The sequence below is a fragment of the Dendronephthya gigantea genome, unplaced genomic scaffold, assembly GCF_004324835.1.
Source record: "Dendronephthya gigantea isolate DGI-Jeju-01 unplaced genomic scaffold, DenGig_1.0 000089F, whole genome shotgun sequence".
Classification (NCBI taxonomy): Eukaryota; Metazoa; Cnidaria; class Anthozoa; order Malacalcyonacea; family Nephtheidae; genus Dendronephthya; species Dendronephthya gigantea.
Window position 1 is genome coordinate 7847 of NW_021163099.1, and position 27447 is coordinate 35293.

The 27447-nt window shown below is 34.7% G+C and overlaps 1 protein-coding gene across 5 annotated transcripts; it reads right to left on the minus strand.

Moving 5' to 3' along the window:
* Positions 1–5558: 5558 nt before the first annotated feature.
* On the minus strand, positions 5559–27447 carry LOC114533299 (zinc finger protein 271-like). 5 transcript variants are annotated; one of them, XR_003688039.1, is made up of 4 exons: positions 27102–27447; positions 6200–7337; positions 5993–6026; positions 5559–5889 (listed from the first exon to the last, which is right to left on the minus strand). XR_003688039.1 is itself a non-coding variant. In XM_028554809.1 (3 exons), the coding sequence occupies exon 2, from the start codon at positions 7332–7334 to the stop codon at positions 6222–6224; it is 1113 nt and encodes a 370-aa protein (XP_028410610.1). In that variant the 5' UTR covers positions 7335–7337; positions 27102–27447; the 3' UTR covers positions 5559–5889; positions 6200–6221. The 5 variants fall into 5 exon arrangements, 1 of the variants encoding a protein (XP_028410610.1); XM_028554809.1 differs by lacking the exon at positions 5993–6026; XR_003688041.1 differs by lacking the exons at positions 5559–5889; positions 5993–6026; positions 6200–7337 and adding exons at positions 22858–24426; positions 24707–24968 and having other exon boundaries at positions 27102–27429.

The window sequence follows — 27447 nt, forward strand, 5'->3', positions numbered from 1 at the left end:
TGTACTCTATTGGGCACTTATTAATAGTTAGTTTAACATAGAAAAACAGTTGTGTTTGTTTTTCAAAGTAATATTATACCTAAATATTGTGAACTTTATTGCTTCAGAACTTGTTGTTCAGAATTTTTTTACAGTCTAATTAGGTAGCAGTCAGCATTGCATCTCAACTGTATCGTTACGTAACGCCACCTAATATGATAATGGTACTTAGGTTACCTTATGTACTTCGAGTGGTACTTCTAATTACTCTTATCAAACACACCGCTAGAATGTTTACTGCTCAAATTAAGGTGTGTTGTCCAACAGCGAAGATTGCAAACTATTTTATTATTTTTAATTTGTTACATTGGATTTGACTAAATTTTGATAGTCCATCTTCAAGGACGGAATCCAACTACACGAAATAGCGTCCAGCGTTTTTTATCGTCATCTTATTCCCTTTCTGTGTGTACAGCCTGTGTTGCATTTCAACCGTGTCGTGAAGAAACACCCCTATTATAATGTTAGATGTCAGGTTTCGCTATGTGGGTAGAATTTCAAGAGGGGCATGCATGTTTAAGGACCCTGTATAAAACATGTATTTTTTTTCTAAAATCGTGGTTTAATTTCACAGCTTGCTTTTCCTTTAGAAAATTCAACTACATGAATACATGAATTATGAGCGGCTTTGAAAGCTCAAGTCGAAGTATGACTAAGCGTTCTAGTTTCTATAATTGTATTCATCACATTAAAAGGGAATTATGCATATGACTATCTTTGTGTTCAACATGCTGGATTCATGTGAACTAGGCATCTACGAAATTGTCATCCATAGAGACAAACTAGCGTTGCTTCCATCCAAAACGTATAACACAAGGATGCACCGACCTCGATGTCTTTTAATACAAACTTAGCAAAATTACATTGAACACAAGTTCGGAAATCACTGCTTCACTTTTGATAATCGATAATACCAGCATTGTCAGAATGAGGGGATCGGAAGATCTATTTCCCAATAAAGGTTTCCCATTGCTAAGATTGTTATTCTTGCAAGCAGAGTTTTACTGTGAAACACAGATTTGATGGTGAGAATAATGAGACCGCGTCATTCTCATAGAAGTAGAAACATAATGGGTATTGCAACTACCGTACCACAATTTGTGAACTTTGTTGCTTCAGAACTTGTTGAATATTTTTTTCAGTTTAAACCGGTATCAGGCTGCATTACATCTGTATGGTTATATATACGTAACGCCACTTAATATGATAATGGTACTTTGGTTATCCTATATCTGTACATACTTCGAGTGGTACTTCAAAGTACTTTAATCAGTACACCGCTAATATATTTATTCCTCAAAATTAAGGTGTGTTGTCCAACAGCGAAGCTCCCAAACCCAAAAAGTTTGATGGTTCATCTTCAATGACAAATGAAAATTAGAATATGCTTGAATATTAGATAACTATTCGATAAATATGCTAAAATTTAACTGTCTGCAAAATTGCAATACACAGAGAGAAACGATAACGGGGCTTGGATAAAAGCATGTAAAACAGGGAGTATATAGTTTATGAATGGTTGGAGATTATCTGATGAACATGAATTCCAGAACGCACAAGATTCCCAGAAGCAAAGTTCCGTATTTTAGCATAACTATCATCATGTATAGAAATCAAATCAGACCCTTTAGTTTCAACTCGTTATTTCTTAATGTTAGGTAAGTGAGAGAACGCTGCATGCAGCACGTTAAGTATATAAACCAATCACGACAATTTTTTTTATATTCCGTCATATCTCATTCAAAATTTATCAGAACTTTAATACCTTTGTAAAAGCTTTTTTCTGTGCAAGGCGGCATCTAGATCTTCATTCGAAAGTTTATAGCTAATAACTACACGCAAATAACGACCAGCGTTTTTTGTCGTCATTTTTTTCCCTTTCTGTTTGTACAGCCTGTGTTGCATTTCAACCGTGTCGTCAAACACCGCTTATTATAATGTTAAATATCAAGTTTCGCTATTTCCGGACTATTTATAGAGGGGCTTGAATACTTGAATTTTTAGCGTCTTTGAAAGCTCAAGTCGTTCTAGTTTCTATAATTATATCCATCACATTAAAAATTAATTATTCATATGAGTATCATGTGTTCAACATGCTGCATTCATGGGAACTAGGCATCTACCACATTGTCATGCATACAGACAAACTAGCGTTGCTTTCGTCCAAAATGCACCGACCTCGATGTCTATTAATACAAACTTAGACAAATAACATTTAACAAAAGTTCGGAAATCTATGGTTCACTTTTGATAATCGATAACACCAAGGCATTGTGACAATAAGCTGATCGGAAGATCTAATTTTTGTAATAGATTTCCCAATAAAAGTTTCCCATTGTTAAGATTGTATTCTTGCGAGCAAAGTTTTATTGTGAAACACAGATTTGATAGTGAGAATCATGAGACCACGATATTTTCATGGAAGTGGAACATAATGGGTATTGCAATTAACAAAGATGCGTGAATTGTGATAGTTCTTTTGTCCAAGCAATTTTTGTTCAATAGCACCACTTTTAGCCCATGGAATTGCATTGCAAAAGATATGTATGTAATTAATCCCCGAGCCTAATACTAATTACTAATTATTATTATTATTATTATTATTATTATTATTATTATTATTATATTATTATTATTATTATTATTATTATTATTATTATTATTATTATTATTATTATTATTATTATTATTATTATTATTATTATTATTATTATTATTATTATTATTATTATTATTATTATTATTATTATTATTATTATTATTATTTTATTATTATTATTATTATTATTATTATTATTATTATTATTATTATTATTATTATTATTATTTTTATTATTATTATTATTAATATTATTATTATTATTATTATTAATATTATTATTATTATTATTATTATTATTATTATTATATTATTATTATTATTATTATTATTATTATTATTATTATTATAATTATTATTATTATTATTATTAATTATTAATTCGGGTACTAATTCCGCCCGGAGATTTTAATTACGCCCGGGAATGCAAATGCGAAATGAAAGTTGTCCGCCATTATGTCATGGACGTTGGGCGTTTTTGTAAATTATGCGCATGCGTGAGTATAAGACGAGTTAAAACTGGTAACTAGCAAACGTTTACAAACGTGTGATTGGTTAAATTAAAGTTTGGGTTCACGTCAGCATAACTGATATTTTGAATTATAAAACTTTTTTAAATAACATTTTTCATTTGGATGGTCTTAAAAACATACGAAAAATTGACTCGTAAAATTGATTAAAATATAATGTAAAAGAGGCTTTGGATAGAAAAATTTTCATTCAAATGGATGGTAAAAAATCTACGATTTTGAAACATTTTTAGAGTGTTTTTGAACAGGTAAATGGGTAGATTTTGTATTTTAAAGCATGCAAGTATTTTGTAAGTTTAATATGTGGATTTATCAACAAATGTATGACACCTCTTTGAATTTACTCGTTAATTTCGTTGAAATGATTTTGATTTGGAAAGTATTTATTTTTGAAGGTGAATTTGTTTAAAAAGTAATTGAAATTTCGCTAAAAATTGTAGTATTTAAAACTATTCGTAGCACAATTATGATTATAGTCGAATTTGATTGCTCGAGAGTCGACTTTAAAATTGTACCAAGATATAGGATTTTACTTTACGACTTCGATCATTCAGCAGAAACGAGTATTATAGAATTTCAATGATGGAAATATAAGTTTATTGCTTCAGGCGAGGGGACTTTGCATGCAATGTATTTCTAGTAACAGTATTTGCACAGGCTTGGATATATAAGATCTTGTCTACTATAAGATGTTATATAAGATCTTGTCTACTCTTGTCTTGTCTCGTCATTATCTGACCGACCATATTGTATGCATTATTATTCTATATAATATATGAATGGTGCAAAGGTAACGACAAAAATTTTGCGACTCTGGGAAAATGTGAGCAAAGCCGTGATAATGAAAAGGGTGGCTTTGTTTACTAACGAGATGCGACTAGCGACCACATTTTTCATTTTAATATCCCTTTTTGAAACGTAATTGGTTTATCTAATCTTTATTACGATTTTATGAGACTTTTGATAACGGGGATTATGAATTATAAGGATGCATGTAAATGTATTATTTTTCCGTCATGAAAGGCAACGACAATAATTTAGCAATTCTGAAATTATTGAGAAAGGTTACTTTAATTGGTCATGAACGAGGCGTGATTAGTAATAACTTCACCTCCATGCAGATTCAAAGTTGTTTCAATGAATTATTCAAGTGAATCGAAGTTGCTGCCAATTTAAATTTTCTATATTTTTAAACAATAAAACATATTCATGAAGTCTAGCGCACGTCGCACGACGTTTACACATTAGTTACATGCGAGAGGGAAATTTAGTAAAAGATCTAGATGCATACATGTTATATGAGGGAGATTTGGTATACAAAGAAGTGCATTGTGTTCCATTATAATAGTAGACAGAGAAGTTTGCATCACCTGCGAGAACAAAGAAATTCGCCACCCTTGTGTACGCATGGAGTACCGATTCTTTTTTGTCGAAATGCATTGCTATAGTTACCCCAATGGAGATGCTGTATAATATACTTTATAGCAAGTATGTTATCATAATTTATAGTGACTTAGCTATTGTCATTAATGCCGGTTTGACAAAGGGCGGCGCGAAGCGCTTGGCGAGGATACGTACTGAAGATTTTAATTACGCGCCCTGGAGTTCAATACAAGTTTAAACAGGTAATTTTAGCAAACGTTGCAAATTGACGTTAACATGCGATTGCCTAAATTAAAAATTCGGTTCGCGAATGTGAAAAGAAAAAATGTGAAAGGGAATTGAAAAGGGCCTTGATACCTAAAAAACTTTGATTTTAATGTATGATAAAGCCTTTTCAGAGTGTTTTTTGCAGTAAATGTGATTTGCATATAAAATTATTGTATTTTAAACACGTATTTATTATCAACCAATGTATGACATTTCTTTGAAGTTATTCAGCAATTTCTTTTCAATTAATTGGAAAGCAATTATTTCAAATAAGTTTAATAAAGGTGAATATGGTTGAAAAAGCAGTTGAAATTTCGCTAGGAATTGTAGTATTTAAAACTATTCGTTGCGCATTTATAATTGAATTTTATGCTCAAAAACATTCCGCTGTTGGAAGTATATGTTAATTGCTTCAGGCTAGGGGATATTGCTTGCGTGTTCTTGTATTTTTGTATCGTTATTGCGTCTGGTGGTTCATTATATGCATTTCATTATATTTCGCGCTTGCGTCTGGTGGTACGCATGCAAAATCTCATAGCAAGCCTTTTTTATAAAACCTTTCAGCCTTTGTAATATCAAAAGGCAGTTAAACTATTCAACAACAGCAAAAGATATATGCCAAAGTGTCTGGTGTAATGCGATACAAAACTTTAATGTGAAGTTAGTAATATTCTTGTTTGCTTGCATTGTGACATCAATAAGTAAATTAGCTTGTTGGTAATACAGGTTAATTACGTGGTGCACCTACAAGCTAATTTACTTAAAATTAACAGTTTTCGCTTGGATTTCGATGGTGTATTTACCATATTCAGTGTATTGGGGAGCTTGATATAGGCAAATCATTATGTAAAAACGGCGAACATTTCACAGCAACACAATTTTCTATTTTACACCAAGTTTGGTATTCGCGATTATCCTATTTCACCCTAGTTGGGATGGAGAAAAATATTTACCTTTCCTTATTTCAATTCCGCTCTGTCTCTCCAAATTCGAAATTAGACGATTTGCCAGTAACATTGGGCCGTCCACCGAAAATGTTGAATCTTGCCATGTTAAACGGTGTGCTACACGCTGCAAGAAAGAAAATAATAAAGAAGTTCAAAAACTTTTTAAGATTCAAATCATTAGTGAATGTTCCCACCCTGTGAACTAAATGTCTACTTCTTGGACCTACCTAACTGGGCTGCTGGACTCTCTCTCGCTGGATGCTGCAAGAAGAAAATTGATTTTCGATGGGGGCGTGTTTTAAAAGAAATCGTGCGCGAGCACGAGTTAAATCGGTAGAAATGCTGGCCATTTCCACGGGCGTTATCAAGAAATTCCTGCCTGCTTATTGAGAACATCTATTCTCGTAAACATTATTCACTCTAAGTTCACTCACATTCTTAAGTTGCGAAGAGTAATCACGTCAGAACAATCTCGAAATCTCTCTTACAAACATCAAATTCAAGACGTTTCTCTCTAGCGTGTGTTTTTGTATGTCTTGATAAGCCACCACACTGTAAGAATCTCTTTTTACAAATATCACATTCATTAGGTTTCTCTCCAGAGTGTATTCGTTTATGTCTAGCCACGCTACTAGATTGCGCGAATCTTTTGTTACAAATATCACATTCATAGGGTTTTTCTCCTGTGTGTGTTCCTTTATGACTAGTCAATTGAGCAAAAGTACAAAACCTTCTCTCGCAAACATCACATTCATAATCTTTCTCTCCAGTGTGTGTTCTTTGATGTCGAACTAAGCCACAATACTGTAAGAATCGCTGCTTACAAACATCACATTCATAAGGTTTTTCTCCAGTGTGTGTCATTCTATGTCTGGCTAAGCCACCAGACTGTAAGAATCTCTTCTTACAAATATCGCATTCATGAGGTTTCTCTCCAGTGTGAGTTCTTTGGTGTCTAACTAAATGATTACTACGCGAAAATCTCTTCTTACAAATATTACATTCATAAGGTTTCTCCCCAGTGTGTGTTCTTTGATGCGTTACTAAATTATTACCACGTGAAAAATTCTTCTTACAAACATTGCATTCGTAAGACTTTTCACCAGTGTGTGTTCTTTGATGTCTAACCAAATTGTTACCACGCGAAAATCTCTTCTTACAAACATCACATTCATAAGGTTTCTCTCCAGTGTGTGTTCTTTTATGTATCGCTAGACACTCAATGCGTGAGAATCGCTTGTTACAAAAATCACACTTAAAAGGCTTTCCTCCAGTGTGTGTTTTTTGATGATTAACGAAAATACTAACATGTGAAAATATCATCTTACAAAAATCACATTTATAAGGTTTCTCTCTAGTGTGTATTTTCTTATGTCTGGTTAAATCGCTCCTTTCACGAAATCTTTTCTTACAAACATCGCATTCATGTGGCTTCTCCCCCGTATGTGTCCTTTTATGTCTTTTTAAATGGCTTGTTTGAAAAAACCTCTTATTACAAACGTTGCACTCATGTGGCCTTTGAGTTCCCGTTTCAGTTTCTACATCCAGGCTGTATGATGATGAGTACATGTTCTGAAAATATACACAAATTACGTCATCACACGCCTTATTTAATTCTAACTAGAAATACATTTAAGCAAAGCCTTGCTATTTAAACGAAGCAAATAATTTTTTGGACTTTTCAAGCCCGTATTGTAAAAATTCAAATCAGTCGATAGTAGATATTCTTATTATTCGAAACAAATATATAAAGTCATAAAAGTAATCTTTTTAATCGATCCGCTGATAGGCAGAAATTTTATGAACGTCCACAGCTTACGTAACGCTCAAAAATTCAACCTTTAAACCAGCAAAACAATACAAAATCCTCAGGGCTGAAGGTTGAATGTTGTTTTTGTTGCATCTTTGGATCGATATATTTGCGGTCGACTTTTCAAAGCGTTTAGATGATCTTTTTTTACAGTTTTACCAAAAAAGCCGCTCACATGCCGGATATGCAGTACTCCAGAATAGTGCTGTTTTAGCACCTGTCCTCCTAGTGTGGGAGCTAATTCAAGTCTGCAAGAGTTGTGTTAGATAATCGCAGTGCTGAATTCACTCCTTTACAAAATGTCAGAGTTAAATCAGCTCCAAATTAAGTGTTAAAATAGCACTTTTGTTTTAACACCACTTTTGATTCAACTACACTGTTGGTGCCAAATTAACTTTATGAAACTAGGTTACCTAAAGGCAGTAGTGCTGCCTATAATCTTATAGAAATAGCATGCGCAAAATGCTTGCTTGTTAAAAATTCATACCATGGTTACGCAAATTATAGTCAAATGTTATACGACACTTCAAATTACAATAGATCAAAGGTCAAATTCCAAATGCGCGAGGTATTTGTGAAACTAAAACCCTGAGGCTTTAGCCGCTTAAATAAAACAATCAAAGAACTAACTTAAAAGTTAAATACTTATACATGCTTTAGTTACGCCACATAGGTTTACCCCAATGATAAAAGTAAAAGAAAATATGTTTCAAACCTTTTAAAAAAATCGAAATGACAAAGCTATAAAACAAGTGACAGTCAAATGTTATACGACACCTTAAAATCACAATAGATTAAAGTTCAAATTCCAAACGCGCAAGTATTTGTAAAAGACCAAAAGCACAAGACTCCAATTGCCAAGTAACGGTATGGTTCACCACGTCGCTTTTGGTGCCCGTTTATACAACAGTGATGCGTCATGCGAGCACAATCTCACGGCTAACTCAGTGTCTGCCTTCCAAAAACACTTTGAATTTGAAACACTGACCGTATAAAGCATGGAGTCGTTTTAAAGTATACCGACCGCATTGCATTGTTGTAGGAGATCTTTTACCACAATGCAGTGCGCTATTTCGTAAATTTGCTTCCCCTACTACGCAAATTAGGGACTGCTGCCTTGCTCGGTCGCTCAGGCGACCTCGCTGCGGCAGCAATTAACAGTGTAGCTTTAGCTATTGTTATAATGTTGCTATATTAGCTAATAGGCTTGTTTATATAGCATGTTTCAATGTTCATCTATTCCGGAATCTGATTGCTTAAAAGTACGTCACATGAATGGCAAGAAATCTGACTGTTTACCGCAAAATCTTGTTTGTTAGATTTGAAATAGTGTGATTGCGGGAATTAATGCATTAACTTCTTAAGTTCTAAATTTATCCTTGTTTATTTGTTACACGGGGAAAACTGCATCATCGAATGTCGATAATACTGCACACAAGCTTAATTCAAGTCATGTTTCTATTTAAGATTTAGCAATTGCAAGGTTGTGAAACTTGCCCTGGCAGCGGCCAGTTTTATACAAAAGACAAATTATAACTAACAGAATTGGCTAATGAGAGTCGTGTATTTCTGAGTTAACTGGGATTTAACTATGCAAACTGTAGTTCAAGAGTTTCATACAACAGGCCCTTGTTGTGTAAACCCGGCTTGCCTGCATGTCCTTGACAACTCATTTCATTCTAGAATTCAAAATGGCATTCAGAAGTTAATAGACCACTACGCCTTGATAAAACAATTATGACCCAGATACTACAATGGATGCAATTATAGGTATAGCCTAGAATGCTATAGCATCCTCGGCCGATGTGCGAGGGTACTATAATTCCACCCAGAGATTAGGAATTGCACCCGAGTATTGTGACAGAACTTAGCGGAATCCAAAGTTGTCCAAATTCTATGTCATGGACCGTGAACCGTGGAATTTTTTTAATACTTTCATACTCCAGCATATATACTTGCTATCTTGCAACGATTAACGAAAAACCGGCCATCCATAATATGGATTTGCAAAGTATAGTCTGATGAAGTAATTCGATTAAATGATGAAATGGATTCGATAATCTTGAAAATTGTAGCCTGAGAAAAGCTTTAGGGCGGGAACACCACGTATATTTGCTTTTGCAAAGCTTTCGGCCTTTATCAGTGCAATTTAATTACTCCTGAAATTTTTAACGTCACTTTTATCACGGTTTACGTTTTGCACATGGTGTTCCCACAAATCGATTATTCCCAAAGCTGGTGTGATGCTGCATAAAGGCTAAATCAATAAATTAAGTATATCGATTCTGCGTTTAGTTAATTTAGTGAATTTCTATTTTTCTGGAGACATTCTTTATACCTAGCCAGTAATGACGTACATTGTATGAAACCTTAGTGTCCTGGAACATTTCATCTAAATTTTGAAACAAGTTATTGTAATTATTAGCACACTTATAGCACTTATTTATTCATCCGAAGTCATGATTAATCGGTTAATAAAGAATCGTGGGTCGTGGTCTGGTGATGTAAGCTAAGCTACACTGAAACGTACAGTAAAGTGCCAAAAGATTATCAATATATTTTACCAATATACATGTAGCGGGTATTATAAGCATTTTTGACTATCATAGGTCACTAGGTCAAGTATGTTGTTCTGTCTTCGTAATGTTTTGGACTAAAGAGCTATACTATACAGAGCATACAGCGCTGTACGTTTACTTAACGGGCAAACTTGGCATAAATTCCCACAGAATCATGCAATACAACTGTGTCCAATGCAGCTAAATTTTCGGTAGGATTTTTCACAAAGTTGTTTCCTAAAGGCCCTTGCTCTTCTAATTACATGTTTTGAAGCAAAAAATATTGCAGATTTTCACTGTGTGACGTCATAATTGACGCCATATCTTACCTCATTTTACTATGCAGTGATAACCAAATTATGCAGTGATAAATTGTGCAATGATAAAAGTAGAATGTGCAATGATAAAATGACAAATGTGCAGTGAGAAATGGTATTTTTTTCAACACACCTCACGCTGCTGAGATGGATTCGTCTGTAATTGACACCTAATAAGCTGGAAATTAAGTCATAGAGGCTGAAAAGTACAGAAAATATTCTGCAGGAGGTCCTACAGACCCTCTACATTTACCTCATCTTTAAATTACCAATCCCCCCCTGTACTATACTGCTGTGATGATTTGTGCAGTTATAAAAAATTCTTAAATTTCGCTATGTGCCATATGCTCCCCTTTGTGCATGGTAATTTCCACAGACCAGGCTCAAATCTTAGCCCACTACAAGAGGATAACCCCCCGTGGTTTTTGTGAACAGCAGGCTTCCCCCTGTTTTTAAAAATATTTTTTACTGAAACCTTGCTGTTTTGTATTTTAAAATTAATTTATTGTGCTATAAAGCGTTGGGATAAAGCGTTTATTTCAGGCATATACATGTCGTAAACGCTGTTTTTGCAAATGCCAGAAAAATGAAATAATTATTACGACGTAAAAAAATGGGAAGAAGCCAGGGGATTATATACGATTAGCTGAAAGGTTATTTATTTTATTTTTTCTCATTATTCATACATTTGTGCATAAAATGTTTAAAAACACATGAATATTTTTTTGGTATGTTGGAAATTTGGAATATTTTTTCGGATATCAATCACATTAAAGGTTGTAACGATATAATGACGTCAATATAGACGTCATGTGACTTGGACGAGGGGATGTGCTCGCCAGATTTCTTTTATCAACAGTTTTGTAAATACATGAAAATAGACGCGGGGTTTTTCTGAGTATATATGAGTCTAGTTGTCGGTATCGTTACAAAGGTTACCGGGAGAAAGTCGATGGTTATGTGGTGTTGTCCTTAGCACTTCATCCCTATGCAGCCTTATTCCCAGACTTTTCAAAGTACTTCACAGAGAATGTGCTAAGCGCGCGGGGATGCTTGGGGAGGTTGCAAGGTGCGAAGATCCTGGCAGAAAACGAATCCAAGATGGCCGACAATACGAATTGTCTTAATGCAAATGAAGTAGAAATCGGTTATCTGTTGAATACTTTCGAAAGACCTATTCACAATTTAGTACTCTTGGGTAAAATAATATGTACTAAAGATAAATGCATCACTTAAAGAGCCTTTTTCCATGAAAACGGCATTGTAAAACATTTTCGGATCAAACACAAGGAAAAATTTTCCTTATTTTTTAAAAAAAGAGAAAAATCTTTAAAAATGGAAAGGCATTTACACGAAAAGGAGACACGAGAATGTGTCCAAAATATATTTCAACATCTCACGAGTAAGGTTCGTAATATGTCAGTTATTTTCGAAATATTTGATAATATTTTGGTTCAATCGCAATTTTATTTTAATAGAATCAAGTTGAATACCAAAACTTGAAAGTGACATCTCGCGGCCGCAGTTTGGATTGTGTTGTACAATCTGAGCGTGAGGCAGTACATTGGATGTGCTTGCCGTATTATATCATGGCGGCACATTAAATCAATACAAATCAATACAGCAGGGAAGCAAGCAAATTGATGTCAAGATTGCCGGAAAGAGATGCAAAGTTTAACTGTTGGTATGATGACCTAAGAGACAAATGTGCTGTGTCATTTCAGACAGAATGTTTTTTTTTGTGAAACGATCTAAAAGATTAAAGAAAGTCTTTAATCTTGAAACCGTGAGGGGTATGCAAAGAGAAGTGATTAATAACATTATAGACAATAAGGATACTTTATATGAATAATATTTTGTATCAGCACCCACTCAGTTTGATCATATTTTGAATTAATCTACAAAGGGTCAATAGTGGAGTGACTAGATTATTCACTGGGAGGATTGAATAATGAGTAATAATTCTTCTTAATTGTTTAATTGAAAATACTAACTGCCATTAAATGAATGAAAGCTTCAGGGCATGACTCGATCAAACCCGATATGAGTTATAGGCTATTCAGTGGAATTTTTTGTAATAAAAAACAACAGCCAAAACTCAAAAGATTAGTTATCTATCCTTTTTCATAAAATACTTTTTTCATGGCGTGACTAAGTCAATATGTACCGTAAGTAAAAAAGGCTAAAGTGTATTTGCCATTTAAATACATTAATTTCAAAAGCAAATGCTGGATCAGACACTTTGGTAATTGTTTATACTACCGTTCAAAAGCAAAAAAAAAACAAAAATGTTTTAAAAACCGGCTTACATGAGGTAAAAATTAAGGTTATCCCAATAAAAAGTTGAATACCAAAAAATTTTTCATAAAAATAGAGATTGTGACGGGCACAGTTTTTGACTTTGTAACGCAGTATGTCAATGGTAACTACCATCAGCAAAGGGACCATCCATGTGGGGTCAGCAAAGCTTAAAATCCGCCAATTTTTGGCTTCTCTTTTTGGTGGGGAGGATTTCCTTCAAGAATTACTGTATCATGTATCCGTTTATTGTTAGATGTTAAGAAATTATATGCACTGGCACTTAATGCCTTAACCCCAGTATCCCTGATGACGGTTAGTACACATTGATGACTACGATTAAATTCGTGTTGATCGAAATACAAATTGGGGCAGATTTTTATAGACATGGAGGAGGTGGAGGTGTTTGACTTGGCTTCCACAGATTTCGAAGCTATCCCGTTAGAAATTAAACAAGCAAGTAATGGATCTTTTATGATCTATTTACCGGCCACATGGTCCCCCGGTCGCAATGTTCTAAAAAATTAATTCAAATCCTAGCAGGTTTAAACTGTAATATCACATGCCAACGAGATTAACTGTCAGTGATAGAAACCCATTTTGTCTCTGCAGTAATTGGATATACATACGCTGATTTTGACTAATTCGCTTGGTCTTATAAATACATTATCAACTATGTTGCAATTTAGGCTTCTTTAAAACCTAAATTTATCTTGCCTTATTGCCTTTAGTTGCATGGGAGATATTATGACTGTATATCTGTTAGTAACAGCCCAGATATTAAATTGATCAACGGAAATATTTTATCTTAATTTTGCAACATCATGATCGTTATTTATCAATTCACAAACCCCTACTCGTTATTTTGTTCAATATTCCTACCTACTTAAAGCTTCGGGGGAAATCCACCCATATATTTCGTTATTTCAATATTCCTCACATACTCGGTAAATCCCTTGAGATATTTTGTTCAATATATATTCCCTACTAGACGGTAAATACACCCAGAAATTCCACAAATGTTAATGCTTTTGCTTGTGCACGACTTCTTGCTGTTTTAATTTCTTATTTTATTTTACATTTGCAAGGATTTTTTAAAAGCAGCGCATCCAATTCGAAGCTAAAAAACCCGGTCCACTTGGCGCAATGAATGGCGCAACATTATTAATAAAAACCTTGAGAGTTCAACCACTGCGTTATTATAAAAGCAGTACACTTGAAGGTAAATTCCTGCTGCATTTTAAATTTAAAGAAATATTCTTCTTCATATTTTTGACACCAAATGTTTAATATGAATATTTTAAATCCAATCGCCTCATAATGCAGTCTATACTTCGCTAAATTTATCTATGAGGTCAAAATTTCTGTTAATATATGCACGTGCAAGTATTGCAATTAATAGGTACAGCAGAATTGCACAAGTATAACGTTCGCAAATTGGTAGGTAGGGTCGGAGAAACTTATTCTTCACATTACACGATACTTCGCCTTTGGTAAATAAAAAAATCCACTAGCTTTCACAAAATCCTTAGATTTATTGCTAAACGCCTAATTTTTCTTGTCTTGCTTGGGCATGAAAAACTGTTATTGTCTGTTGTCTGTTATCACGCGCGTTGATCAGTGAAAAATGTCTTAATTTTGTAATCGTTAGCCATCAATCCACCATGCAAATTCCCCCTACTCGTTAAATTGACATAAATACTAGACGCTGTAATACTAAACGCTTTTAAGCGCGTATAGATTAAAAGCTTCTGCAGAATCATTTTTCTGGATGGTGTGGTTTTATAGAATTTCGAAATGATATATTTCAGAAGTTCATGGATCAACAAAGTTTTGATAAAAAAATACTATACGCGTTATACTATAGCATTGCTTATATTATTTTTCGCAAATTAAAAGTGGAAATTAATTCTCTATAGCAGTTAAGCCACATATATAACTTCATTTTGTTAAACTAAACAGTAACACCGAGTATTATTAGGCATCGTGGTTTAGTGGTAGCATGCAATAATTAAAGATTGAAAGGAAAAATGAATGTCGTGGCAGATTGATTGATAAACCTCTCATAACCCCATAAAGGCCAACAGTTGACACCAAAGTTATTTAATTTTTTGCTGGACAGTGCAACTGTTGCCCGATGGCAAAGCAATTGTTTGACGGAATACTTTTCATATACTGAACAATTATACACATATTATCAGACCGCGACCATTGGGAAAGTCTATATTATTGTGTGCTGTACGTAGAGCAGACATGCTTGACCATGCTTAGCTTCTTTTCTACAATGTGCTTCGTGCACAGTTTATAGAAATTGAAGCAAGCATCCTAACATTAATTGATTAAACACAGATTTACAGTCATTTTATATAGATTGACCTTTAAACAAGAGGATTACCTACATGGCAAATAATTCATTCTGAAAACATTTGTTCGCCCCATTATTAAACAACATTCTAGAATTGAACTTAAATATACTATATCGAAAAATATAGCCACTATATTCTAATAAATTTAAAAATATTTCTTCAAATCACCCGTATCGAAATAAGTTGTTGTTGTCACTGAAAAATTCCAATTTATAAGGTAAAGTATATATATACCATGCATTTATCAAATTCATGGAATGATATTCTGTATTCCATTAACTTTAACCTCTCTCCAAGAATTTTAACCTCTTTGCCTCGAAAACCTTGGTGAAAAGATCGAGAGCGCTAATTACGGCTAAAACATTTATCACGTAGTTACAACCCGTTCTTCATGATATTCTCGAACATTATACATGTATATTTTCCAATACGCTTACCTCTGTATATTTAAACTGAAAAATTGGCTTGCTTGTATCTACCAAGTCTTCAAAGCAATGCTATAATATTGTATATAGGTGTTGATATTACTTTTCCAACTGCCTGATTCGTAGTAACTATAACATCAACTCTAAACGGCGAATTATATAGTCCTTATAAGCCTGTCACACATGCCTTGAAAGGATTGCATTTTTTGAGTCTGTTTGTCAGCTTTGATATTGATTCGCTGTTTGTCATAAGCTGGATGAGCGTTTCCTGTCAGCATGCGCGCGGTCATATATACCATGCATTTCCTGTATAAGTAGCTGAAAATTACGCTTTGGTGATAAATCATGCAACAAAAGTGGAGAAATTTTTCATTTCCCGAATCAAAAGCAAATGCATGAGCTTAAACATACAAAGACATGCTAGGAGCTTGCTATATTTTCATTTAGTTGACCAGTATATTCTTGCGAAGGCGTCTCGACTCTACTTTAACAAAAGATAACTGATATATTATTACAGTTGTCATTCAGTGTCTGAAGATTGTGAATACAATAATGATAAACTTGGTACAATTACAAGAACTATGCAAATGTTTTTTCTAGTGGAAGACACGTACAATTTGGTTTACTATATTACTATATACTTACCCTTGATCGAAACGGCCGGTAATTTTATTGCAAAACCGGTTTCGAAGAGCATGCATATAGATTTGGTGACATTTGATGATGTCCGCTATGTAAACCACAGTCATCTATATGCTGTACATTTTCACAATTTACCCAAATTACACGGAAATTACACGTTTTGTTAACTTTGTATTTCGCTAGGCGGAAAAAAGGAAACGTATGCATTCATTGTTTTGAATACGCATTCGGCACAAAGCAATTAAGCCGCAAAAATTGTGACATTTATGTCATGTTCGCGTGCCTGATGCTGTGTATGGAATACATACTCATGTAATTGTTAAAAAAGATTCTACTTCAAATCAGGTTTTCCTATAGCAATTTACAGCTCACAACGTTTTGAGGCAAGCGCAGCGGCGTAGCCAGCCCGACAATTTAGTCATGCCGGCTATGCTAATATTTTGGTGTTTATTGACTGTGAAAACAATGAATTTGTAAAGAAATGAATAATTATAATAACATAAAATTTGCATAGCACGACTAAATCGGCAGGCTGCTGGGCAAGCGAAGCAATGTATTTTGTCTACATCCGTTGCATGCATGCGAATATAGGCTCAGTTTTGTATACATGTATATAAGTTCTTCTTAAAAATGTCTATTTAATTGATAAACTTTAAAATCAGTAAAGCTTGGTTCGTATCGTGTTTTAATACATATGTTGTGCCCTACAAAAAAAAATGTTTCTATAATCTACCCTACCACCACTACTCGTGTTTGAAATTTAGACAATAACCATATGGGCCATGCATATACAGGACGAATGACAGCAAAGAACAAATTACCATTGCTGGTTTATCAAACTAATTGTTGTATATAATTTTATGTAGTATAGGGTATAGGATATGTAGAGTTACACAAAAATCTATCATACTGTTGTTGACAGCCTTCATTACGATCATATATATCTATCAATAGTATAATTAATATAATAATTTTATTATAATATAGAGCAGTGGCATGCATATGTTGGGTATATCTTTCCGAGAATTGGGACCGTTTGTATCAAGCCCGTTTAGCTTAAACGGTGGATAAGTCAAAATTGAATAACACTCTTACATCTTTCTAGAACTGATGTGTCGACTTGAATATTATCAACTGAATAAAATTATGTAGTTGTAGACAGCATCTTTGTATTAAGGTAAAAAACATTTACTGTGCTTGAGCAAATTGATCTTACATAAAATAGAGCGAAATATATGTACGCCGCGGTGTACAAGGACTAGTGATATAGCCAAAGCTAGAGAAACGCGAAAAGTAGCTATATATAAGTATTCCGCTTATAGAAAGATTTCCCTACATATGTGTCCTTTTTAATCAGGCAAAAAGGCAACTTTTATCCTTTACACTACTCTGTAGTTGTGTACACCTAACGGCGATACTATAATTTATCTTATGCAATCGAATCTAGGAAACTAGAAAAGCTTTGTTTTGTTGTTGCAACATATGCTGATGTTTTGAAGTGCTAGCACTTAAATAGTTTAGAAAAACGTGACTGACTATAATATACATGAATCCCTTTTTTACTCTAACCTAGTCATATAGTTGTAAGTCAAAATTGCCTCGACAATACTGGGCTTTTCATGCTCTATCGCTGGATTAAATACAGTGTTTCGGCGATTTGGAATGTTCGGCTTCATTTAAACTCTCGTCTAGCGCCAATAAACGACCACTGAATGTCGAGACTCATTAGGATATACCAGACGTAAATAACGGGCAATGTATACAACCTAAAATTTATTAGTAGCAGATAATTATTAAAGCTGAGAATAATACACATATCTATACAGATCAATTATGCAATGGCAACGATATGGCATGAGTGCCCTGGAAGTGTATTAAAAGTTAAAAAAGGTATCAAAATTATTTACCTGTTGTTTTGAGCTCGACTTAATTCGAGGCTATTCCTCCGAGGCGCACTCCTAAAAAAAGCTGTGTATTAAAAAAATTGTGCGCATGCGGGGTCGATGATGAATCCCTTCCAAAAAATTCACATAACATTTCATATATATGAAATTGAGTTTCATATATATGAAATGAACATTATCATATTATATGAAATGAAAAACTTCATATATGAAATTTGATTTTGACATAAGTAAAGTGGTTTTCAAATATCAAATGCTACCTTCATATAAATAATTTCACCTTCACATGTGAAAAGTAAAGTTCATATATGAAATTTCTTTCACACGTGAGATTGTAAAAAGTTCATAATGTATCAGTTTTCGTTTTCATATAATTTTTGCGTCTTTTTCCGTATTTTTGCACATTACCCATTTGGGTTTTGGTATCAAAGAAATTTTGGTTACCTACAATCATGTGCAAAAATTATTGCGACACAGTCATTAGACTTAGTATCTACCTTCCTTTCCCCCTAAACAATGCTGTTCCGATGATACCAAGCCATTTCGTTTGCCGAAAATATCATTCTCAACATTGTCAATGGGGGAGGGGGGGGGATAGACAATAATTAAACGACATACGTGACAAAATAGTTGTCAAAATGAAAAATATGTGTTTAAAATACGTGAAATCTCATAATTTTTGCACATGGTTGTAGAAAATTACTTTCCGAGCGCAAAGCTGTTTATGAAATGCCTTGGTCGCTACAGGGACGTTGTCAGAAGCGGGAAACGCACGTTATTTAAAACTAGGAAAATTAAGGCGGATTCCGTTTGACTGCGAAACAACAAGCGTTCGCAACGCATCTTGGGCCGTTTAATATGTGACGTTTGAAAAGTCACATGCACAGTTTCCAAGGCGGAGCGTTCCATTTCTGCTTTAACACAATTGCAGTGTTGTTGAAAGAAAGTGCTTTGAAGAAAGTTCTTGTGTTAAACGGAAAGTACTTTCCCATTACTGTAGGATCGCCCTTTCGTATTGACTTTCCACATTTTAAAATACCGCAAGCGTTTCGAATATGTTTACATGCTAGATGCGCGCCAAAACCTTGGGAATTTCAAAATTCAAACGTCATATTCTAAACGACCCAACATGCCTTGCGAACTCTTGTTGTTTTGCAGTCGACCGGAATCCGCTGTATAAGTGAGTATGGCGGTAGTATCTCAAAATTCGTACTGCAGTTGTATCTTAAAATTCGTATGAGGACTGTCAAACGAGTTCACTGGACAAACCCCATGATCTAATTATTCGGCATTGCTCTAAAAAGTATGTGATTCGGAAGAACGTCTCATATTACATCACGTCTAAAACATTCTGCTGGCTGTCATAAATATGGTTTGGGAAACTTGTTTTCGCGTATTTAAATATACATCCGTGCATGTGGACTAGTCCAAATATAGATATAAATGGGATATGTGGTTAAGCTGTGTTTAAGCTGTGCATGGTTATGCTGTGGTTAAACTGTGGTTAAGCTGTGTTCATTTGGTCTATTAAAGAATTATTTTAATGAAGTTATCAGGTATTTATTGTTTGTGTTGACCAGCTTGACTTGATGTTCATATACAGGAAGTAAGTAATTGAGCGATATAGGCCGGCAGCCGGTCACATTTCGGGATTTACATATAAATCACGGTAATCACAGATGAATCACCGGCAATTTGTTCACGTTATATTGATAGAAAACTAGCAAACTAGCCAACTCTACAAGCAAACTAAATGTTTTTTACCTTAATGGAAAGATACTGTCTACAACAAAATATCCAATGCATAATAATCAAGTTGACTCATTCTAGAGAGATGTAAGAGTCTTATCTAATTTTGACTTATCCACTGTTTAAGCTAAACGAGCTTGGTGACAACCGGCCCCAGTGTAGTTAAGATAGTGAAAAGGAATGCTAGGTGCAAACGGATAAAGGGTGAAATCATGAAAAAATGAAAATAAAAATGAACTTGATAAGTGTTCTTCTTTAAATGTTAGCTAAATTGTTTTTCTTAATTATATAGGTAAATATGTCTGTGTATTTAACACTTTTGTATTCCGTAGATTTTTATTGTATAAAACTTCATACGTTTAATCCAATAAATCTTCAATCCATACATTGAAATTATGTTCTAGTTCACGTAACATGCAGTCTCTCTTAATAATTTGCTATATATAGCAGACCACACTTCCAGAATTGCAATACACTGAAATATACTAGCAAAATACCTCCCATCAATCCCGAATCATTGTTGACTAAGTCCAATTAAGGCGTGGAAGAAAATCTAACAAATATTCGGCAAAGAGGTAACGTCTTGCATGATTGATATAAACACGCATGCATGCAATGACACGCACTTTATATGCATATGTGTGTGTACGTGTGTATTTGTATAATTATGTATTTAATTTCTTTTAAGACGCTATCAGCTATATAGCTGATTTTCGTGAGGGGCGTCTATTTAGCCTAAATTAGGTAAAAAACAACTAATAAACACAAATACAAAACGAATATTATTTACAACGAAATTTTGTCTTTTGAAACCATTTATCGAATGGGCAGACTATTCCACAATACAGCTCCATTATATGTGACCCTCCACGGGAAAACCAACATTAACGGTTTGAAAAAACGGGCTGAAATACCGTTTGCTATCCGTTTTCTATCCGTGAAAATCAAAAACGGTTGCCGTTTAAAAATTTTAAACGCCCGTTTAAATTTTATTGCTTGGCGTTTAAACGGTTTGTTCAAAACGTGAAAACGTTTTCATCGATCCGTGAAAACGTTTTGGGCGATCCGTGAAAACATTTTGGTAGAGCTGTGAAAACGTTTTGCTTTGGCCGTAAAAACGTTGTGGTAAAACCGTGAAAACGTTTTGGTAGAGCCGTGAAAACGTTTAAATAAAACCGTGAAAATGTTTTATTACAGACGTAAACATGCAGGTTTCACCTTTCACCTATATAACCAGTGTAACGTTTCCGCTAGCGTGCAATTAAATATTTCCATCCAACAGTCAGGACGACCTTGTAAAGTTAATTGCATAAAACTATATAAAATGTAATAAAATGTTTATATATCAGAGGCAAGCAAAATGGGTCGAACACCAAAGTGAGATATATGTCACTGATTACAACAAATCTAGTTCAGGTTTATAATGCTTATTAAAGAAGTATGATTGATTATATGTCTATCTTTCAATAAAGTATTATCACAGAAGCGAGTTTGGGTTTTGGTCGAGGGTCGAGGGTCGAGGCTAGTAAGTCGAGGGTCGAGAGTGAGGTCGAGGGTAAAGTCGAGGGTCGATTTTTATCGCATTTTACAATCGGCAATGTCGAGGGTGAAGTCGAGGGTCAATTGTAGAAATTCACAATTTGCCTATACTAATATTGTATTGTTAATAATATTAATATTATATTATTAATATTATTATTGCTAATATTTTCTTCTACGCAATATGCGATACAGCGCAAGCTATACAAATTATATGTATAAGTATACATACAGATTGCAGTTGCAATTTATGAATCTTTGGGCATTATATTTTACAAGTCAGACTTCCAAAACGGGTTAAACTTATTAATTAATTCTCTTGCATGAACATCTTCCCATCTTGCGGTCTCACTTTTTTGTTTTTTGATTCCTGTGTCTTAATAATATCCGAGTTGTCACCTCGAATTGCCGACATAGTGGTGAGACGATGTGCCATGTGGTGTCGGTTTTCACTTTACTGAACTCTTGGCTTGGTAAATACAGCTTTCTATCCGCTAGCGAATATTTCTACTCGAATCTTTGTTATAGTCAGGACTATAGTAACACGTATTATCATTTGTCTTCATTACATATAGTAAGGAAAAATCCAGTTTTTAGCGGCGTTGCCACAATTTCTAATTCAATTTTATCGGCACTAGATGCAGGGCAAAGGGAAATCCTCAATCAGTGTGACATTCAAATTGTATCAAGTTTCTAGGTTTTCAAGATTATGACTAGATTTTGACTAACGACGTATTTCGACCCTCGACCAAAACTTCTTTTACAAAAGTTCGTTATTAAATAGATTCATTACTAATAAGTAAATTGTAGGTGCATCGCGTACGTATTCAATACTGCAAAGCATGGCGAGCTACAGCAGACTTATCCAGTTTACCTTCTCGCAGTTCGTCGTATGTTCTTCTAGACGTATTAAGAGAGAGTTTTAAGCTTTGCTTTTAAGCTTTTTAAGCTTTAAGTTTTAATTATCTTTGCAGTATAAAATATTTACGTGGTATACCTACAAGCTAATTTTATATCACTATGCAAACGTACAAGAATATTGTTATAAAAAAATTATGTTGTATTGTACATATTGTACTATGCCTGCATTTCAGTTTGAAAAACAAGCATCACAAGCCGTAACGCGTAAATAGCAATGCGAAAATAACAAATATACCATATTCTTCCTATGGGCCATGGCTATTTTACTCTTTCCAGTGTAACATGCAACTGTTTGCAGAAGCGGTGAGCTGCCTGCATGCGTTATTCACATGCAACTGTCAATTCACTTATTATAATAGTTTCGGACAACAGGGCGGAAAATATACCCTCGACATTGCCGATTGCAAAATGCGATAAAAATTGACCCTCGACTTCACCCTCGACTTTGCCGATTGTAAAATGCGATAAAAATCGACCCTCGACTTTACCCTCGACCTCACTCTCGACCCTCGACTTACTACCCTCGACCCTCGACCCTCGACCAAAACCCAAACTCCACAGAAGCGAAGACACAGCCGCCCTTGATGATTTGCCAACTTGCACTGCCAGAAACCCATCACCTGGGTCAACAGGCCCCAAAATGCTTTTTCGCAATTATAAATGTACCTATTTCTATAGTGCGTGTGAGAAGACATATAGTTTAAAATTTATTACAGCAATTAAATTCTATACACATACTAAGCAACATATCTGAGATGCAAAAATAATTCAACTAATTATAACGAGAGATATCTGGTATTTGTTATGCAAATACTTATATAGATATAATAAATACGCACATTCATGATCCATTTTGGCAAAAACAACTAATTAATGCGTTATAGGATCGTGTGCGAGTTTCCTGTTATATTATATCAGACACTGACTTTTATATACGCTATATTACACATTTTCACAATATTTTCAACAAAGTGCATTTAAACAATCTTCGCCAGTGCGTGTCGAAGTTTGAAAATGGGTTGGTAAAAAATCACGATCGGTATGATATATATAAACTCGCCGTTTTTCTGCCATATCGATCGCTTTTTAGACTAGTTATATATGCTTTAATTTTGAGAGCACACGACTACACAGTCATAATAGCCTTATGCTGTATAATCAGATTATTCTAATCCGTACTTAAAATTGACGCAATATTTATGTATGTTATTGAAAAGATTTGACCTCTGTAGGAAAAATATGAGCTCTATGTCAAATCTTACTTAACTAAGAATTCTTGGTGGTCACAAAATATCTCTAAATATTTCATAATGAAATACTTTATCTCCTTCCATATTTTAGAGCATCTGCCAAAACTTTAACAGTAGAATATAGCTAGCATGTTATCTGAATAATATTATACGCTATCTGCGCTACACTGCATGAAAAAAAGTTTTTGTTAGTTGAATATGGGATCGAAGGCCTGCGTTCTGTAATCCAAACGTCAAGATTTCCGCCCTGAAAAGCAACTTAATACTCCATCCCGGCGCAAAGGTGCACAATTTTTTAGCCAAAACATATAGCAATTACATATACTGCCCTTATAGAAACAGCGGATCGAAACTGTCAAAAATGCGCACAATTTTTTCTGCAAAGCATATAGCAGTGCAGTCGCCCATATAGACGCGACAATCCCAAACGCACGGACAGGGGAGTTTATACTCACCATTATAACAAAAAATCAATCCACATCATCTTCGAGACATCTAATTGTGACACAATTTGTGCCCCCTGCCTACGATTACCCGGCAAGCAAGACTTCTCCAGAAACATTATGTGTTGATGCATAAAATGTATCTACTGACTCTCGTGTCTGGAAAAATCTTATTTGCCTGTCCTGCCTGTCTCAGCTTAGGAATTAATAAGGTTGCATCTACACACAAATTACTTAGGAATTTGCATGCAATTTTTGGTTAAGAAAAATTTCTGGTGTTTGAGTGCAGATGCACCTATTTATGTTATCTCAGTTTTGTGACCACCCAATTAAAGTACTCAAACCTCTTTGAACCTCTGGCAAACGATGTTCGATTTTACGATGTTCGACTGAGCCAAAGTGATCTTGACCAAACAGCAACTTTCTTTTGTCATATAGTCTACAAAAATTTCATATAAGCTTTAGTGCGCACTTAACAAATAAATATATATGCACACACTTAACAAATAAATATATATGCACACAAGGCAAAAAAAATAAAGTTTTGATCGAGCCAACAGTAATACGAAATCTGATGATTCATGATTTCATCGATAGGGCCTGATTTCAATGCTTGACGGGAATTATTTCCAAGCGCGACTGATGCATAAAGTATTTTTAATCAAACATGCCTTATATCAAACACTACAGTCTAGAAATTAATCAATATGTGTTCATACCTTTATATGCACGTGTTAAAACACCTCGACGTATCCATAGATTTGAATATCCAGCAAATATTTGGGATAGGACTTCGCGAAATTATTGGTAAAGATCTTTACCCGCGTGCTTATGAACTTGATTGGCGCCATTTCATATTTGTTCACTTCGCCGATCCCGTGCGCCGATTTATATAGCTGGCAACAGCCTTCAAAGCGCAAATGTGCAATGACCATACATGCCAAATGCATGATTACAATTTAATATCCGGAATGCAATTTCCTTATAAAGAGAACCGAAATCAAAATTAGTGAATATTTTCCTATTGTCCAAGCAGCTGTTAAATAAGAATTCTAATGTTTATTTTCTGTGAGGTCAAGCTTAAATGTTTGTAAGACCTATGATAATCGAACGAAATGGGTTTCTTTTAGATATAACTTATCGCCATTCCCAATATTGTATTAGGCTTACGCTGCGGCATGTCAGCTGCCAATTTTACCAATTGGGCTTGTGCCAGTGTGCGCAAGGATTGCACAAACTTGGTAAAAACATAGCGCTAAAACTTTACCTCGTAAAACACGCAATTTGTAGACCGTGTCTTTCATTGCTTATGCTCTAGTTTAATATCCAGAAAGCTTATATATATAGTTAAATGGTATAATATCGATTATAATTTCTGGTTTGTTATATTTGTCACATGATCCTGATTATTTTGAACAATTAGTATGGCTTGTGTTTTGTGCCTATCAAAGTTTAGCTACGCTAAATTTCAGTGAGGAATATTATGATGTTCATTGGGCGACTTCCTTGTGGTTCTATTTTTTTCATTACTTTCATACAATCTATATCATTTGTACAATTTGAGCTTTTCCGCGTTCCACGTTTCCGATTCGAGGAGCTAGTCGAGGGAAATCAAATTATAACCAAACATAAGATGCCTGATTATAAATGTGCTTCAGTGCTTGGTGCATCTGACTTTGCCGAAAGTTGCGAAGTGTTTTATTCGGATCGCCCTCGGCCGGTGAACATCGGCGTCCACGATCAAGCGCTTCAAAAGATCTATGTCTGTTGTTGATACAATTATTGCGATATAGTTTAATAGTTATTTACATTTATTTCATTGTTTACACAACTATATAAGGGTTTTAATCATTGCATACTATAGATATGCAGTTATCCGCGGTTTTGCTCCTATACTATCAGGCTGCTTCGTATCTATCCCAATGACTATTTAAACGACTTCCAACAACCACACAACAACTATGCAATTCTACGTAATGCTGCTTTTAAGGTATATATGGCTAGAGACGTTGCATGTTTGTGCGCGCGCTGAACTTTGGCTTTATGGAAACAACAAAAGTATTAAAGCATAGATTCTAACCATTGCATTGCCGCGGCATTAAAAAAACAATCAATTTTTGAAAGAAAGCTTTTTCAGTTTATGACTTGAAATTTGACCTTAATGACATAATTGCATGCACTGAACGCTAAGAGAAATCTTGAAGCGCACGAAATAGCATTCGATTCGGCTAAAATGATGTAACCCCTCTACAAGCCTTCTGTTAAGGAACTGAATACGTTTCTAGGAATATTATGTGTTACACATTCGTCGCTTCTTCTATAAAGTTGTAACATTGCAAATGTTTAATCTAATGTTCTACCAAATCCAATGCGATTGAACAAAATTCCAGCAAACGTTCCAACGAACGGTAAATCAAAACGGTTGAACGCTTTTGGAACGATTTTCGAACTTTTTTTCTCGAGGCGTTCAAACGGGCAATTTCGAACAATGAACCATCTCGAAAATCGTTTCAACGAACGCAAGAACGCTTGAATTGAACGGGAACGAAACGAATGAATAATGAACAATATTTTTCAAGGAACCAAATAGCGTTAACGTATGTTTATGTGTGGAAGGCCACACATAAACAACAAAGTAAATTGCTTCGCACGAGTGGCAAATCACAACTGTATGACTGTTACTGGTCTGCTTGCTTCTACTACCTATAATTAACTTCGTTGACTAGGTACATATGACATTGATCAAGTAGCTATTTATGTGTAGCTGTCAACGGAGCGTAATTAGCCCTAAAGCTGTTGGACTGCATGTATAATAACATATGTCTGCAGTCAGTGCAGTGGCATGACTGTGGCCATGTTCTTCAGGTATATTTTGCTATTGTTTTTACAATTTTACTCCATTTTATGATTTTAATATTATCCATGCTGTACTGGGATAACGAAGCAATAAAGAGTAGTGTACGTGCGGATAGCGATCGAAGCTCTCGCTCCCTCATAGCTGAACATAAACAACGTATATAATGTTACACCCGCTACTTGCGTTTACCTGTTAATCATTTCCCCCCTCCCGGTATATCAAACATGCCCATGCAACAGACAGTTGACATATTTTACCGTTGTTTGATTTAAACACCAGTATCATGGTCTGCGATCAAAGGATTCCCCAAATCGTCTGGTTTCGTCCGTGAAATTGGGTATATAAATTCGTCAAACCGTTTATACGGATGAATAGGCCCATCCAAAAAAACGGTTCATTTTTCTGTGCGTTTAAACGGTTATTCGTATCCGTGCAAACGCTTTCACCAAAGCGTAAAAACGCTTTCTTGAAAGCGTTAAATTTTTTCATCGAACCGTTTTAACGTTTTAACGAAGCGTGAAAACGCTTTACGGCATCCGTTTACTAACCGTTTGTAATCCGTTTTTTTGCCCATTTAAACGGAAAAGCGTTAATGTTGGTTTT

Bases quoted from the DNA above. Each gene is read 5' to 3' on its own strand.
- LOC114533299 (XM_028554809.1), bottom strand. From the start codon at position 7,334: ATGTACTCATCATCATACAGCCTGGATGTAGAAACTGAAACGGGAACT.